At 46.7% G+C, this 18,403-nt stretch overlaps 2 protein-coding genes across 6 annotated transcripts in view; both read left to right on the top strand.

The window, feature by feature from the left end:
• The window catches only part of ITSN1 (intersectin 1), a 222,897-nt gene extending 221,599 nt beyond the window's left edge, over positions 1–1,298 (top strand). For all 3 annotated transcript variants that reach the window (XM_078768237.1, XM_078768236.1, XM_078768235.1), the window contains one exon: positions 351–1,298. In XM_078768237.1, coding sequence (XP_078624363.1) covers positions 351–505 — 155 coding nt within the window. In that variant the 3' untranslated portion in view covers positions 506–1,298. The remainder of the gene's footprint in view (positions 1–350) is intronic.
• Positions 388–15,953, top strand: LOC137439757 (protein FAM76B). 3 transcript variants are annotated; one of them, XM_068135820.2, is made up of 9 exons: positions 388–522; positions 2,865–2,929; positions 4,159–4,213; positions 4,439–4,594; positions 9,592–9,743; positions 9,845–9,928; positions 10,012–10,147; positions 14,344–14,445; positions 14,872–15,953. In XM_068135820.2, exons 1-9 carry the CDS (start codon positions 505–507, stop codon positions 14,959–14,961), a joined length of 858 nt encoding a protein of 285 aa, XP_067991921.1. In that variant the 5' UTR covers positions 388–504; the 3' UTR covers positions 14,962–15,953. The 3 variants fall into 3 exon arrangements, with proteins under 3 accessions (XP_067991921.1, XP_067991920.1, XP_067991919.1); XM_068135819.2 differs by lacking the exon at positions 388–522 and adding an exon at positions 1,803–1,959; XM_068135818.2 differs by lacking the exon at positions 388–522 and adding an exon at positions 2,109–2,350.
• Positions 15,954–18,403: the final 2,450 nt, after the last annotated feature.

The raw sequence follows: 18,403 nt of genomic DNA, 5'->3' as shown, positions 1-18,403 counted from the left end.
ATCATTTCGTCCTTGTCACACACCCAACCTGTCCACCAAGTTTTGTCCGAATCCATCCATAACTTTTTGAGGTATCAAACAAACAGTCAGACAGACAAACGGGTGAAAACGTGACCTCCGTCAACCTTCGGTGGCGGAGGTAATTCATTACTTGAACCTCAGTTGGTGACCCCTGAATTTTGAACTTCCCTCGTGCTTTTGCTTACGACTGTTGCGTTGATCGTGTCCACATTGATTATATATTTATTTCCAAACCAGATTGATTATTTAATTATTTTTGGTGTCACCATTTGTTTGGCCAAATTGTTCTCTGGCATCACATGACTGACACAGGCCATCCTGCCTTGCAGATTTCCTTGGCCGCACGGAGATCCGTGTGGCGGATATCAAGAGGGATCAAGAAGCTAAGGGTCCAGTGACTCGACGTCTCCTGCTGCATGAAGTTTCCACTGGAGAAGTGGTCGTCAGGTTGGACCTGCAACTCTTCCAGGATGGACGCGAGTGATGCAAGCGGTCGAGAGGGTGGGAAATGGCCAAATTTTGTTTGGAGAAATGGCACCGGTTTTTTGTCACGTGACTTATCGAATGGATCCTCTTGCTTTGCCGAAAGAATGTGTTTTATGGTGCTAGATGGGCCCACCTATTGGGTCAAAGGGTCTTGCGGCGACACATCTTCTGTCTCCTAAAGAATGTACATGATTACAGAAGTTGATGGATTTTAGGGGGTGGTCGGAAAATTGGGAGGGGGTGCGAGAATGGAGATGGAATAGGTGGAAGGTTGCGGAAGATGTTTCCTGATAGGCCTCGTGGTCATACACTCCTCTCGTTTTGCACTGCGTTCAAATACACTGTCAGCCCTGACTCTCTTGCTACTGTCGATGTAACGAGCACTGGAAATGCTGGCTGGCAACGCCGCCGGGTTTGGCTTCCGGCAACCAGACCTGCTTCGTAACGTACTCCGGCGTTTTGCTGCACGTCCCTTGGAGGAAATAGCTCGTCTACTGTGCTGGTTTGACTTGATATGGGAAGGGTGGAGGAAAGTGTTGGGGGTACTCGAGGGATATTTGACGAGGAGAGAAATTTCTTTTCCCTTCATGGGAGGAATGACGTTTACAGGATGTAAAGAATATAAATATTCAGTGTACTTTGTAAATGTAGCTTCACACTCCACCACAGATATGTCCTGTGATCTACTTGGGTTTGATGTTTTTAATTATTTTTACTGACGTTACCACAATGATTTGAGATATTGGGACTTTGAGCAAGTGTTGCTTTAATTGTTTATTTTTGTGTGTGTGTGTGTGCGTGCGCGTGCGTTTTGGTTCTTTTAAGTTTGTCATTGTTTTGGGTATTGACAAGTTACTTAAAAGTTGAGTTGGACCCGGAATGCATGCGGTCTTAACATATCATGGGAATGACCATGGTGGGATGCTGTCTTATGGAGAGGGGATGGATGATGCTGGTTCAGGGTGGTGCCAGCACATAGGGCACAACCCATTCCGTATTCCCTCCCAAACTCTTGGCCGAGTTGGGGGTTCATGTTGTGTGTTGCCGTTTTAACGATCGCGTGATTCCATTGCATAATGGTTGCTGGACCTGCCCATTGGGGGAAAGCCGCAACACTGGGATTTTGGGGCTTGTGCCATTGCCTCTGGTTTCCAGTGATACGGTGGGGGGGGGGGGGAGGTGGAGGGGTGTTTTCGCCTCGTCCTGCCAATAAAACGTACCCCTTGTGACCTCAGCGCCACGTGTTTTCTTTCTTTTAGTTTTATAGTCCAGCTGCTATGCGTTTGATCGGATGCAAAGTCCGATCGTATCTCGGCATCTGCTTTGGTGGGCTTCTTGCAAAACCAATTCGTTGATCGCAGGAAAACACTTTCTTATAAACAGGAAAATGGTCGTCATGTTGTAGATTTATTTTTAATTTGCACACGACACGAAATGGGTACGAGCGAAAAGGTGAGTTGTTTAAACGTAGTATTCCATCAACTTAGCGACGCTGATAAGCGCCGGCGAACAATTTGCAAAGTTTCCGAACGTGAAACTTTAACTCGAGGGGGGCGTAGCCTCGTGCGATGTTGATTGGTCGTTTCCGAGTTCCGACGCATGCGCACAACAGCGTTCGCAGCCTCCGGGTTAGGCCGCAAGTGTGATAGGATAGCAGGCCGCAGTGATTTTGGGGTTTTTTTTGGCGAGGTTCGAAGACGTTAAACGGTGTCACAGTACCGGCGACACGACCCTCGAGCACACCCCGTTGGACAACACCCCCGACATGGCACTGTACGCCTGTACGAAATGCAACCAGAGGTTTCCTTTTGAGGAACTTTCTCAGAGCCAACAGCTGTGCAAGGTGCGGCTCTTCGCAGGCCGGATCGTGTACCACACCGAGTTCGAAGGCTTTTCACTTTACACACTAATACTTTACCTTGTACAGACGGGTCAAAACCTCCCACGTCACTCGTTACTTGTATTTCCTCTTTCCACGCGTCATGACTTATTCCGTTCGTATCGCACCAGTTAATATGTTATACTTATCTATAGACCCCACTGTCTGCCTAACCTTAACTCGGTAGCGTCCCGCACGTTTTCGTGCTTTATTTGGACCAATTTGACGCTGCTTGATAGACCTGTCATTGACATGTTTCCATGACGACAGAACCAGTTAAATCCAGTCCGACGCGTCATTTGGTTCTCCCAGTGCTGTGTTAACTGTGCCTCTGTGTTTTGCCCTCTTTTTACCGAGTAATTCTCCACAAACAATCTCATCCCTCCCTTCCCTTCTCCCTCCGACCCACTCCCGCCCCTACCATATCCTCCCTTCCCCGCACTTCTCCATGACTCCATCCCTCCTCCACCTCCACTAGGATTGCCGAATCGCCCACCCTGTGGTCAAATGCACGTACTGCCGTACGGAGTTCCAGCAGGAGAGGCACGTGAAGTCACACACACAAACACGCACACGCACACACACAGTCACACACACACACACACACACACACACACACACACACACACACACACACACACACACACACACACACACACACACACACAGAGTCTGGTGTTGGCTTAGGATCCTACGATCCTGGGTTTGAATCCCGGTCGATCGCCGAATTAACGCCAGGGGGGTTGACTCAGCCTGTCATCCTTCTGAGGTCGGCAAATTGAGCAGCAGCTTGCTGGGATGAATGATCACGGTGTGTACCCCGATTTACAATAGGTACACCGTATCCCTGCGCATCGACTGAGGGTTGGCGCCAGGAAGGGCATCCGGCCATAAAAACATTGCCTCAAACAGGGAACCATGAGGTCATGGGGCCCGCAAGGCTAACCCCCGCTCTAGCGGGGAAAAATGGCCTTAAAACGATCATCATACATGTGTGTGTGTGTATATATATACACACATACATATATACATATACGCACACACATACTTGCATACAGACGTATATGCACACACACATACATGCAAAAATACATATATACACACCTACATGCATTTATGCACACATACGTGCGCATATATATATATATATATATATATATGTATATAATATATATATATATATATATGTACATACATACATACATACATACATATTAGGTGTACCAGAAAGTAGTTTTTCAAAGAGGAATACACAGCTATAAAAACATTACTTTCCAGTACACCTAATACATACGCATGTGCACGTACTTGCATACATACATGTATTACATACGCATGTACACACACACACACTTCATTACTTACACCACCAACAACTCATTTGAACCTGGATCCGCTTATGGTGTGTTGGAGGTACATACACTGTGCTATCTGCTAGTTTCATGGGTTTCTCCAAGGAAAGGCAAGTCGAGAGTGCGGTCAGCACATTATGGTTCAATGATTTGTTTAAATGACATGATCAGTATAAAACCCACACAAGAAAAGACTGTAAGAGTTTGGAACCTCTGAACCCCGAGTTCACGATTAAAAACCTTTTTTTTTTTTTCTTTCCTTGTTCTGCTGATCATTTATGATTGGTTAATGATGATCTATATAGGTAATCACCATTGTCAATGTTTAGATGGTGTTAACACAGTTGAATGAATTTATAGATCACTGCCCACATCTTGGTCTTTGAATGATGTTTGTTTAACGTCACATTTTGTCTGCAGCAAAACCAATACGATATGCAAGAAGTGTGCGCAGAACGTGAAACTCTACGGCACGGTGAGTGACGAGTGAAACCTGCAGAGTTCACCTTCTCGGGGCAAATAGGAACTCGTTCGCCGTCAGGATATTATCCAAAATGACATTTGCGGCAGGTCGTGCTCTGCTTGTGGCAGCGTTTTGTGCCTTCGTTTGAAAGGCCGACGCACTACCCGCATGATTCCCCTTCACCAAATTTGTGTCGTGGGCATGAGGTGACTTCTACATTTGTGTGGTTTTTCGCAGCCAAAGCCCTGTCAATACTGCAACATCATTGCCGCGTTCATTGGCACCAAATGCCAGCGCTGCACGAACTCTGAGAAGAAGCACGGCCCTCCTCTACCGTGCGAGCAGTGCAAGCAGCGTTGTGCCTTTGACAGGAAGGATGACAGCAAGAAGAAGGTGTGCACGCGTGATGTTTTTATGCTAAGTTTGTGCCACGGGATTTTGGGATTCCTTAACTCTTTGAGTCCGGGGCAAAACTTGCAGAGCTGAATGATTTTATTTGACGTACCATACTCTGTTACAAAGCATTGGTGCTGCCGAAGCAGTCTCTCAGCAAGGATTACACTGGGTGGTTTGCCGTTGCTTTCCCAGCGGTTGTTAGGGGCAGTAATTTGGGACTTGTTCAGGGTTCCAGCGATCGCCCGTCGGGTCCTCACAAAGGATATTGTGGCGTATTTAACGTCCAACTAATGCCAGCAGACAGGACACTCGGTCTAACGTCTGTTCGAGGGACGGCGCACACTGATGAATCACCCTGCCTCTGAAACACATGAATATATGAATGAATGATCGTTTTAAGGCCATTTTCCCCGCTAGAGTGGGGGTTAGCCTTGCGGGCCCCATGACAATCATGGTTCCCTGTTTGAGGCAATGTTTTTAAGGCCAGATGCCCTTCCTGACGCCAACCCTTGGTCACGCTCTTACGATGCGCAGGGATACGGTGTACCTATTCTAAACCGGGGTACACACCGTGATCATTCATCCCAGCAAGCTGGTACTCAATTTGCCGACCTCGGAAGGACAGGCTGAGTCAACCCCCCTGGCGTTAATTCAGCGATCGACCAGGATTTGAACCCAGGATCCTGGGATCCCAAGCCGGCACCCTAACCGCTAAGCCAACACCAGGCTACCTCTGAAACACAGGGATGACAGTTTATAGCTCGGCCGAGATTCAAACCCATAAACCCATGCAAGACAGCTTAGAAGCGAGTGTGCATACTTTGTCGGCCATCCTGCAGAGCTGAAGGGGCCACATTTATTTTGGGTGCTGAAATGGTAGAATCCATACATCCCTTCTTCGATCTTGCTTTCCCTCCTCTTGCTTCACTTTTGTCTCTCTGCCTTTTCTGCCCCCCCCCCCCTCCTCTCCTCCCTGCCCCACCCTCTTGACATCACCTTTTTTTTTTTTTTTTAAACATATAACACCTTGCACCAAGAGGGCATTGGACACATCAAACTTCCGCGACATCCACGTTGCATGATCTTCCTATTCGTTCTGTTTTAATGAAAGTACACATCATTTTGGCATGTCTCATTTTGTGTTTATGTCATGTACAACAACATCAACAACAACAGGCATTTTAAGGCCATTTTCCCTGCGAGAGCAGGGGTTAGCCTTGCGGGCCCCATGACAATCTTCTCCATTTTGCCCTATTTTCTGCATCTCCCCTTGTTAACCCCCTTGCCCGCATTTCTTCTTCCACCATCTTTAGCCAAGTCTTTCTCGGTCTTCCCCGTCCTCTACTTCCTTCTACATTCATTTCCATCACTCTTCTCAACCAGTCACTTTCATCCTTCCTCAACACGTGACCAAACCATCTCAACCTGTATCTCTTCACAGCATCCATCACAGGCTCTATTCCCATCATCTTTTGCAATTCATCATTTGTCTTCCTCTCTCTCAACGATACTCCACACATCCACCGAACCATTCGCATTTCCACCCTTTCCAGCCTTCGTTGCTGCTCTATGTTCATTACCCATGTCTCGCTCCCATAAATCATAACACTTCTCACACATGCAGCATACACCTTTCCCTTCAGCTTCAACGACACTCCCCTCCTCGTCAGCACACCACACAGTTCCCGAAACTTCTTCCATACACATCTCACTCGAGCAACCGTTGCCGAGTCTGATCCACCTTCTCCATTCAGCATGTCTCCGAGGTAGCAAAATGTTTTAACACCTTCCAGATTCACGCCGTCTCCAAGATCCAACTCAACATTTCCTCCATCTGCAGCTCCCTCTGTGCACACCTTCCACTTGAATGTAGCTGCCACACTGGTTAATGACCCTTTCAGACCATGACATTTTTGATGAACCCACCCAATGTACCCATTGTACATTGAATGGAGTTCACTCCGACACCCTTCCTGCACACAGCACACGGCCACTTCCCAGTTCTTTCCACCTCACCACATGCTTTACCACTTGCCATCACCTTCATCTTTCCGATATTCACCTTCAGACCTTTTGTCTCCATACATTCCTTCTACTTGTTCATCTTCTCCTTCAGTCCATCCATACTTTCCGCAATCAACACCAGATCATCTGCATACAACTACCACGGTAAACCCTCCTTTACGTTCCGAGCCAGCACCTCAATCACAGCTACAAATAGTAGTGGACTTAGTACCGACCCCTGATGCACTCCCACCTTCACCTCAAACTCACCACTGTTCCCGTCCTTCGTCCTTACAGCTGTGTTCGCTCTCTCGTACATTGCCATCACTACTCTGATCAACCATTCCTCCACTCCCTCAATGCCCATGTCACTACTTCACGTGGAACCCTATCGAATGCTTTCTCCAGATCAACAAACCCAAGAAACAACTTCTTTCCTCTTCTCCATGTACTTCTCCTGCAACTGCCTTACAATAAAAAGCGTGTCTGTTGTTCCTCTTCCTGGCATAAATCCAAACTGCATTTCGTCGATCTTCACATTCTTCCTTATCCTCCTCTCCAACACCCTTTCCAATACCTTCATTCCATGCTCTAATAACTTTATCGCTCCATACGGGCCACAGTCCAGAGGGTCACCTTTCCCCTTGTATAGAGGGACGAGGGTACTCATTTCCCAATCCACTGGAATGCGGCCTTCTTTCACCACCAGATTACAGATCTCTGTCATTCTCTTCACACCCCAACTTCCCGCTGCCTTCAACATATCTCCCACAACTCTCGTCGGCCCTCCCACTTTTCAACTCTTCATTGCTTTTATCGCTTCCTCAACGTCCTTCTCAGTTATCTTCTCTGCCGGTCCTAAAACTGGGTTACTCTCTATGTTGCCATCCCATTCATTCTCTGTATTCAACAGCATTTCCATATATCTTTTCCATCTTCCTTTAATTCCATCTGGGTCCACAACGATTTGTCCCACTTCATCCTTCAAGCAACTCACCCCCATCACATCACACCTCTCTTTCGCTATGTGCTTTGCAATCCTGAATACCGCTCTCTGACCCTCTTCCGAATCCAAGCGTCTCCGAACATTTTCCTATATGCCTCCTGCGCCTTTGCTTCTTGCTTCTTGTTTCTTTGCAGCCTTCTTGGCTGCCTTATAACTTTCATGCTCTGCCTTTTCTGCCCCCATATCTTTTGCCTTCTGCCACTCCTTGAACTTCTTCCTCTTCTCGTCAATCCTCTTTCCAACTTCATCATCCCACCACCATGTTTCCGAGTGCCTCGGTGGTGCTTTTGTCCATCCACATACCTCACCAACGGCTTTCAGCACACTATCTTTCATTGACATCCAACCACGTTCAAGCTCAACCACATCATCCTCTACCCTACTCAGCCTCTCTTTTAATGCCTCCCTCACTGTCACCTCTTTCAACCTCCACACCTTCATTCTCGGGTGGTACTTCACCCGCCAAGCTCTCCTCACACCTTTCACCCTTATGTCGCAGACAACCAAGTGGTGCTGTGAAACAGCCTCCTCCCCCGGGATCACCTTTGTGTCTCGGAAGTGCCCCTATCTCGCCTACGCACCAGCAGGTAGTCAACGGTTGTCGTCGACCCACCTGACGTGTATTTAACAAGCTTATTTTTCGCTTTCTGCAACTGAGTATTACAAATCAGCAAACCAGCTCCATCAGCAAACTCCAAAATCCTTTCACCTTCTCCATTCCTCACACCATATCCGTAACCCCCATGAACTCCCTCAAAACCGTCCATACTCCTTCCCACATGTCCATTTAGGTCTCCTCCGGCCACAACAACTTCCTCATCTTTCACGTTTTCCATCAGCTTCTCTATTGCACACCAGAACTTGTCCTTCTCTTCATCGCTCCGACCAACCTGCGGAGCATATCCCGAGATGACGTTCACCAAGAGCTTTTCAAACATCATTTTCACCATCATCAACCGATCACTCACTCTAGTCACACTCACCACACTGTCTACAAACTCCTCAGAAAACAGGACACCAGCACCATTCACGCCCTCCAGGTACCCTTGCCACACAAACTTGTATTTCTGTCTCTGCCTACCCTTCACCATTCTCACACCACTTCCCTTCCATCTCGTCTCTTGCACACAACATATGTCCACTCTTCTTCTGATCAATACTTCCACCACTTCTCCTGATCTCCCTGTCATTGTCCCTACATTCCATGTCCCAAACCTCAGAAACCGATCTCTACGTGGGGCATCAGACGTTTCGTCGTCATAAATGGAGTGATTTCCTCCATTGCTTCGATTGGGTTCCCCACCCTGAGTTTTGACGAGAGGGGGTGAGGACCCCCACGGTTTATGTCATGTACAAAGTCTGAAATAGTATTTGGCCAAATATATTTTGTATACAGTGTCTATGCTCATGGAGGAGTTTGAACGACGAACGAACAGGATGTAAGAGAATGGAAGGGACAAATTAGAGAGAGACTTGGAGGGATAGATCTGTTGTGATCGATGATCCACCTTTAGAGGCCATTTTTACCGCAGAGTGGGGGTTGGCCTTTTTTGGGCACCGTGGTCCCCTTTTTGAAGCAATGCTTTATGGCCGGATGCCATTCCTTCCGCCAACCCTATTAGTCGCCTCTTGCAACATACAGGGAATTAATTACGAGTGAACTGGTACTCAATTTGCCAACCTCGGAAGGATGACAGGCTGAGTCAACCAGGGATATATCTGTTGTGAAACATTTAAATCCGTGATATTTTACATCCACAAGTGACAGCGGTAGTTTGCTATTCCCACTGCTGCCAATGTACTTGGCGGCAGTTTTTATATGAATACAATTCCACTGGGGACCAACCTTCCAATTAAATTACGCAGCTTGGGGAGTGGACCGTTGCACCAAAAAAAAAAAAGAAAAAAAGGTCGGGCTGTTGAGTTTGACGGTGCCGATGGGAAACTGGGAGTAACCATGGGCACTGCGTTTATTTGTTGGCAGGTCGATGGGAAACTCTTGTGCTGGCTCTGCACGCTTTCATATCGGCGTGTGCTGCAGAAGGCAAAAGAACAGCACCGAGCCCTCGGCGGCGCATCTCATCGGGGCCTGCCCGATGACAAGCACAGCCGTAGAGATCCACCTGCGAGTCGACAGTAAGTCTGTTTGCATTGACACAACCTGCTCGATGCAGCTACTCGTATCCTTCGATTTGATTGCTGCATTTGGTGTGCCGTTACATTTTCCCATTTCGCAGCCACAAGTCCCCAGGTCCAGCCTCTCAGAATGACACTCCGCAGAAGAAACCCAAGCTAGATTTGAAACCCAGTAATGGTGACAGGTGAGCATTGCCAGCAGCCCGAATGACTTTCACATTGCTACTGTAATTGGGCCACACCAAACCGAGCATGTGTCCAACCGCAGCCTGACAGGGGACACAATGGTGGATTCGGCTGGAACAGACAACATAATCCTCGTGACACAGCTGAAGGAGGAACTGGCTCAGTTGAAGAAGGTGGTGCAGCAGAAAGAACAGCACATCTTGGAGAAGGACAGAAAGGTGGGAGAATAGTCATTCATCTGAAAGTTGTTTTGATTTGAATTGTTGGGTACGGTGGTATACCAGGGATAAGGACATATAGTCTGGCCTACCAGTGGATGTGTGTTAAAGTTTTACCAGACAGCTGTTTGAAAGATCTTGACTCTAATCTTCTGGAAATTTGCCACGTCACCATCATATGGTCGATTTTACTCCTAAAATCCAACTGCCTCACATACGACTTGCATGGACGGGTTAATCTGCCCACTCAAGTTAAAAATAGTACGTCCCTGTTTTGTGCTGCAGTCCAAAAGCCCTCGGGGCACCCTTGGATGTGTACTGAAGGCTATAAAGGGCAAAACTGCTCAAAATTTCCTCAATAACCAGCTCACTAAATAAGCAAACTAGATGGAATTCATAGAATACTTACCCTGTGCAGTCAACTTGGTGCGAGCCAACTCTTCTGTTTTTGAAGGGCTTTTTCTCTGATCCAATATGGCTGGCTGCCAGACCACGTGAGCGTTGACATCATAAATGTACAATCTCCAATATAATCGTTCCGTCGACCATGCTCAACAAATTTCAAACTGATCGGACAAAGCGTTGTACATGTCAAATTATGACGTCATAATTAAGGCGCCAATGACGTCAACATTGACGACACTTATTCCCCCTGCGGAGTTCTTTACAATGAGCCACATTTCAGTTTTTCCATGGAGCAGTTTCGGAGATACAGAGGTACAACGTTTTTTGTTTTTTCCAAGATGGCGCCTGTACCATGTGACCTATGACGTCATAATTGTCATTAAAAATTCTACAGGAGGAGGCGCTCCTGTTGTAGAAAATTTCGTGTCCATCAGACCAACAGTTGGAGAGAAAAAATTCATACTGACCGCATCAAGCGTTATACTTGTCAAATTATGACGTCATAATGAAGGCACCGATGACATCATCATTAACATATGTTCTTCCCCATGCGGAGTACTTGACAATGAGCCATGTTTCAATTTCTTTCCATGGAGCGGTTTCGGAGATATGGAGTTGCAAAGTTTTTCCAAGTGGGCGACCATTACCACGTGACCTTTTTTTTTTTTTTTTTTTTTTGTTTGTTTGTATACAAGATCGAGGCTCGTGAAAGAGCTAACATTAATCACACAAGAAGACAAACCGACACACAAAACACAAAAAACAAGGGGAGCGGCAGACAAGATGGGGAGAGAGGGGGAAGGACACAAAAGAGAGGGGGAAGAGGGGGAAGGACACAAACACAACATTTGAGAGCAGGGACATCGGGAGGACTTGGGGGGAGGTGGGAGAGAAAGAGAGAAAGGGGAATTAAAACATATGAACACTGCAAGGACTCTGGGGTGAATTACCGGGGGTAGAAAAGATCAAGGTTTTCGATGGGGGAAGATAAGAGATGGTGGTGAACAGCTGTTTTAAAGACCTGGAGGGAGGAGTGGGATTGAAGGGAGTGGGGGAGTTTGTTCCAGAGGCGGGAGAAAAGGGGAATGAAAGAGTGAAGGTGAGCAGAGAGCCTAGACTTTGGCAGTTTAACCATAAGAGGGTTGCAGGCAGATCTTGTGCGACCTGAAGGAATATTGGGGGGACAGAGCACAGAGAGAGCTGGGGGAGCAAGGCCGGAGAGGAGTCGGTAGAAGACAGAAAGACCACCAACCTGCCTGCGGTGAGTGAGTGAAAGGCCCTCGGCGTTGACTACATCGCAGGAGATTCCAATGATTCTGAAAGCTTTGGCCTCAACAGCGTGAAGCCGAGCAAGGTGAGGGGCAGGAGCACCAGCCCAGAGGGGGGAACAGTATTCCATTGAGCTGCGGATGAAAGCCTTGTTTGTGGTGAGGAGCTCAGGTGTGCCAAGGAAGGACTTCGCACGACGGAGGATGCCCAGTCGGCGACTGGCTTTGGAGGCCAGCTTGGAAATGTGGTTTTCCCAAGAAAGATCATGGCAGATAGTGAGACCCAAAAGCTTGAGCGACAGAACTTCTTGGAGAGGATTGTTGAGAAAGTAGATGGGAGGGTTGTCCAGTCGGTCCTTTCGGAGAGACATTGTTAGAGTGTGAGATTTGTCAGGATTGAAAGACATGTTCCACTTGTTTGACCAGTCTGTGATTTTGTCCAGGTCTGCAGAGTGAGGAGGCTGCAGACTGCCGATCTGAGGGATGAGGAATGGAGCGACAGAGAGTAGAGTCGTCAGCAAAGAGATAGAGAGGATTTTCAAGAGAGTCAGAGAGATCATTGATGAAGACCAGAAAAAGCACAGGGCCCAGAACACTACCTTGGGGAACTCCAGCCTGAACAGGAAGAGGAGATGAGAGAAACCCATTCAGGGCCACATGTTGACTACGACCAGAGAGGAAGTCCGCCAGCCATGCGTGGAGATTTCCATGGATACCAAAGGAGGAGAGTTTGGAGAGCAGAGCAGGGTGCCAGACCGTATCGAAGGCACGTGAAATGTCAAGGGAGACAGCTCTAATTTCCTGTTTGGCGTTGAGGACCTCCATCCATTGTTGAGAAAGCAGAAGCAGCATGTCCAGAGTAGAGTGACCAGGTCTGAAACCAAATTGATGATCAGAGATCAAGCCATTGGAGAAGAGGAAAGATTTAATATCTGAAGCAATGATGGATTCCATGACTTTGCTGATAATTGGGAGAAGGCTGATTGGTCTGTAGTTGCTGGGATCTGTTTTTGCACTTTTTTTGTGCACCTATGATGTCATAATTAACACTAATCATAGGGGCAATACCCCTGGCGCTCACTTGGTAGAATAAACAGTATACTGCACCGACTGAGGGTATTTTAAACCAATTTCAATGGTTGCTAGAAGACAGGGCAGCATGTAGAATCATATTAACATAATCATAACACTTTCAACAAACAAAAAAATACCTATTTTGGGGGGCAACCCCACCCTCCTCCAATCCCATATACCTCCTAAGACCCAAATTTTTCTAATGCCTTGAATAAACATTGGTAGATCATGGGTGATTAAGGTTGTGGTGAAGTTTCATCGAAATTGCATGTGTAGTTTCTGAGGAAAAAGCAAATATCTATTTTGGGGGACAACACCCCCCCCCCCCCCCCCCTCCCGTAGATCCCTGAAGGGGCAGATTTTCTTAGTGCCGCGAACAAACTTTGGTACAGCACGGATGGTGAAGATTGTGGTCAAGTTTCATCGAAATCATGTGTGTAGTTTCAGAGAAGAAAGCAAATATTTTGGGAGGTCAAACCTAAAAAATTATCGTTGCCAAATCCGAATCTTCACCAAAATGTAATCATTTCGTCCGTGACGCATGCACAACCTTTCTGCCTAATTTCGTCTGAATCCGTCCACAACGTTTTGAGATATCCTGTTCACAAACAGACAGGGGTGAATACAGAATCTCAGTCCACATTCGGTGGCGGAGATAAAGATTCATATTTTAGGGGTTTTTTCTTTCAAGTTTGTCTGATTTTGAAATGTGGATTGGGCTATAGACCTTGTCCCTCAGTGAAACTGCTTTTGAAACTTGAAATTAACTTTTGAAATTGGAAATGCTTCATTTTTAGCTCACTTGGAATGAAGTTCAGGGGAGCTTATGTGATGGCGCGTCGTCAGTCCGTCACTAAACACTTGCAACTTCTTCTCTGAAACCGCTGATGGGATTGTGACCAAACTTGGCACAAATGATATTTGTTGTGTTGTGACTAAAGTTTGTTCACGGAATTTAAATAATCGGGGTCTAAGGGGTCTACCAGGGGTCAAAGTGGATCCAGGTTTGACCCCCCAAAATAGGAATTTGCTTTCTTCTCTGAAACAACACACACAATTTCGATGAAACTTGACCACAACCTTCATCACCCATGCTGTACCAAAGCTTGTTCACGGCATTAAAAAAAAATCGAAGTTTAAGGGGGTCTACGGAGGGGGGAGGTGAGGTGGTCAAAGTGGACCGAGGTTTGACCTACCCCCCAAAATAGGAATTTGCTTTCTTCTCCGAAACTACGGATATCTCAAAAAGTCTCCGAAACTACCGAAACTACGAAACTACTTCTCCATAACTACGACTTCTCCGAATTAACAAGATTTCTCATTTATGGTTTTATTTATTAATTAATTATCAAGCTCTAGTCGACCTTTTCAGCCAGAATTTGTGATTATGCAAACAGATGGTTATGGATTGTTGCGTGCATAAAAAATTGTTTGGTTACACATGCACAGCTGACCGAACTGAAAGCGGACTCGCAGTACCAGGAGAACTTGATTCGGACAAAAATGAACAACATGGAGAAGGCACACAAGGAGACAGTGGAGCAGTTTCAGGCAAGTGACTCTCCCTGAAGTTTTAGTTTCAATTTGAAGGATCTTTGCAAGTATTGATCCCATTCACGTCGCTTATACTTTGAGTGGAAGACCCATTGCTATGGTTGTTTGATCTAACTTGCGGGCGCTCTCGCCCAGAGGACGGGAGTACCGTTTTCGGCCCACCTTCGGTGGACAAATTGCTGCCATATGTTCTTGAAAATGCATTTCTATTTTTTTTGTCATTTTTGAAAGAAATTTTATTGATCACATCATATAACGAAGGTGATTTGTAATACCGGATGCCACCAAAGGTGGCGCTATTTCCGCCACGTCAATTTTGGAGCTTCGGTAACATCCACATTTGCTATATTATAGTAAGAACATGTGGTGCGTTAGTAGTGTTCAAGCTGTGGGACAAATTAGGTTCCTTTTATCCGATTTCAGATCAAGGTTCGAGAACTCATGAAGCAGGTTTCCAGCCTATCCAAGGGGAAGAAGTTTGAAAAGTCCTTTGTGTGCGTGACGTCGCCCTGACATCGGCACCAAAAGGCATTGCAAAGGCTTGGCACACCTCTCAGGCTCCACCACTCACCTTTGCGGATAGTTAACATCTCAAAAGTTAACATTGCCATTTCAAACGTGGCTGTGTTGTTCTCGGTTTCTATTGGAGAGGCTTTCCTCGAGCGGGGAGAGGTTCATGCAGCCGATGCTCATGGTACCTGTCGCGGTGTGTTGCCAAGCAAAATCACCTGGCACGTGTCCCTCGTCGGCTGCTCGGAATTTTAATGGAGAACGGTGTGAATGCCCTCATTGCATGATGCTAGCATGCTTTAACCATGCTCACCTTTCACGCACTCATCTTGGTTTTCCTTTTAAAACAACTCTTTGTGAGAGGAGACACAGCGTATGGAAGGAACTCCTTTCTACGGGGCAGAAACACAAACTTTGACAAAGATCCGTCATCGCAACCGTAAAACGGAAAGTTGACGACAAAGATGTTACCTGCACTAAAAAGGAAAGGGTTTTGCTGGGACCCAGGAACGTTTTGCAGTGCAATTTTAATCGAAAATCGTTTATATTCCACACATTTATCAGATTAAGAAAAAAAAGAAAGAAAATGCGTAGCATAACTTACATATTACTATGGTTACCGCAGGAGTGTGACAAGTACCTCATCTATGTGTACTCGGTTTGGCAAAGTAATGGCGGTTGCTGGGAATTTACCGACTGGATAATTGTTATAATGTGGAACGGGGTGAACAGCTGTGGGCGGGGCAGAGCATTTTGCGACGTCGCCTTATGGGGGTGGTGCCACGAGGTTTTACCACGCCCACCCATGACCCACACGTGCGTCTAACGGCCCCGCACTAACACGCACACCAATGGGCAATGGGGAAGAGCGATTGTACAAAGCTTTTCATTTGCTATTTTTGTTTTATAATCCTGTTTTTGACCGGTGACTTTTATAAAAGTTGTAATGTTTTTATTTGATGTGGTTTCTTTAAATAAATGGGTCAGGACTTTGATCTTGTTTTTGTTGTATTTTCCTAAGGTGCGAACAATTTTTTTTTTTTTTTTTCCCGGTACCAGTACCAGAGCCGCCACTTAATTCTGACTTTCCCCAGAGGGATTCATACCCATATGGAGCCTCCTCCCACGGAGGCCACCCCGTGACCAATGATTCCACATCCACAAACACACAGCTATTCCAATCGTAGAGGGAATGCCTCGATCTTCACCATATACTGCTCATCTATTCATTCTGCAAGGAGAAGGAGGGGACAGCACTCTGAGCCTAGGCTGACACATATTGTTGGCAGGAACAGGTGGTGTGCCCTTCCGATCCTTCACATGTCCCAAATGACCACATGCAGGCACACAGCCTTCCTGAAAGGTCAGCCAGGCCAAACGCGCATCCCAATGGTTCAGAAATTAAAAATTAAAGCCATGTCCCTCAAAGACATGTTCCCCTCTCCCCATTCTCCTTTTCTCTTCTCCCTTCTTTTCTTCCCACTCCCTTCCTCCCCCTCCTCCGTTCTCCATTCCTTCCCCTTCTCCATAAACTTTCTCCCCCCATGCATTCTTTTCTTTCGCTCCCTCTCCATATCTTCCCCTTCCCATTAATTTCTTCCCCTTCCTTTCTCCTTTTCTTCCTCCCATCTTGCCCTTCCTTCCTCTTGCTTTCCATTCTCTACCCAATCACTTTCTTCTTCCCACCCAATCGTTCCTACTTTTTTTCCTCCCCCTCTCCTCTTTCCAGAGCTGGTAGTATAATGATTCGAGGGTCCGCTGTGGGTCTCAGAAGTCAGTGGTTTAAACCCCAATTGAGTGCTGCCTCCTTGTTTGATCCTCCGCAATTAAAAGGACAGAGCATAGCCAAACAACCATAGGTTGGCAACACTATCACAGGCTTTGATGGACCGAATTATCTCCACCTGTCAAATTCCTAGGAAAGGAACATGTATTTATTTTGGTCATTCACTTCTTCCCTGGTGTTGGCTTGGCGGTTAGGGTGCCGGCTTGGGATCCTAGGATCCTGGGTTCGAATCCCGGTCGATCGCTGAATTAACGCCAGGAGGGTTGACTCAGCCTGTCATCGTTCTGAGGTCGGCAAATTGAGTACCAGTTCAATGGTAATTCCCTGCGTGTCGCAAGGGGCGACCAACAGGGTTGGCGGCAGGAAGAGCATCCGGCCATAAAACATCGCTTTAAAAAGGGGACCACGGTGCCCGAAAAAGGCCAACCCCTGCTCTGCGGGGGGAAATGGCCTCTAAAGGTGGTTGGTCATTCACATCTTCCCCAGCTCCCTACCTTTTCTTAGTCTGCAGAAGCCGATGATGCAATACGAGCTATGCTTTTGGAGTGGGCAAGGAAACGGATCGTGTCTAAAATGTGTTCCTATCGGCATGTGAACAGTATAAATGAAGATGTAAGCTGAGAGAGGAATAAAAATTTCAGAAAAGAGCAATTTATCACTCACTTGCATGAGGGACATGAACGTTTGAGGTTTGTCTGCCCCAGTTAACAAAATATGCAAATGGTAAATGTTGGTATTCTACGAGAGAGGTGGGCAGGGAAGGGGCAGGGAAGAGGGAAGGGGGTGAGGTAAAGAGGGGGAAAAGGGAAGGAGGTGAGGTAAAGAGGGGAGAGGGAAGGAGGTGAGGGGAAGAGGGAAGGAGGTGAGGTAAAGAGGGGGAAAGGGAAGGAGGTGAGGTAAAGAGGGGGAGAGGTAAAGAGGGGAAAGGGAAGGAGGTGAGGTAAAAAGGGGGAAAGGGAAGGTGGTGAGTTAAAGAGGGGAAGACTCACCCAACCCATCACCCGTATCTTGACCTGTTGGTCAATATCCTGTCTGGCATTGCATGCATGAAGAAAACACTGTCAATAGGTCAGCTGGCCCCCGCAGTCAGCAGTCCCAACAGAGGACAACTCATCTCCATCGACTGGAGTTTTTTTGTATCATGCCCAAAATTATACTTCGTTCCCTGCAAATCAGACGGTGTTCCTTGAAGCAAAATTTAGATGTTTTAGCCCTCCGCTGTCGTTTAAAGGATGGGGCTTCACCTGATCATTTCAATCGTCTCTGTGTCAGAGTCTGTGAAGCATATGATGAAACACAGTTCCTTGTGACATATAATGGTAACCTGGTCGTCACTTTCTAATCGTCTCTCCAGACCCACAGCTCGACCATCCTGCCTTGCACTGCGATCTGGTCGGGCAGTGATCATTGGTTTGCCCATTGGTCCTCCACATGGCTTGAAGTAACATTTGTCCATTGTGTAGTCCAATGCAGAATCAGTTTGCACCAAACAAAACATTTGTATTCGGTCAGGGAGAACAACGTATCTATTTTTATGAAGGGCATCATCTAGTTTAAACATTAATAGGGTGAAGTGAAGTCGGATTGTAAATTTAATTGTTTCATAAGAATCGTTGACCCTGAAAATGTGGATATGGAGACACCTTTTCTGTGAAGTTT

The sequence above is a fragment of the Myxine glutinosa genome, chromosome 14 (assembly GCF_964187855.1).
Source record: "Myxine glutinosa chromosome 14, kmMyxGlut1.1, whole genome shotgun sequence".
In the NCBI taxonomy this organism is placed as follows: domain Eukaryota; kingdom Metazoa; phylum Chordata; class Myxini; order Myxiniformes; family Myxinidae; genus Myxine; species Myxine glutinosa.
Note: the sequence above shows the minus strand (reverse complement) of the source record. Positions and strands in the feature narration are given on the sequence as shown.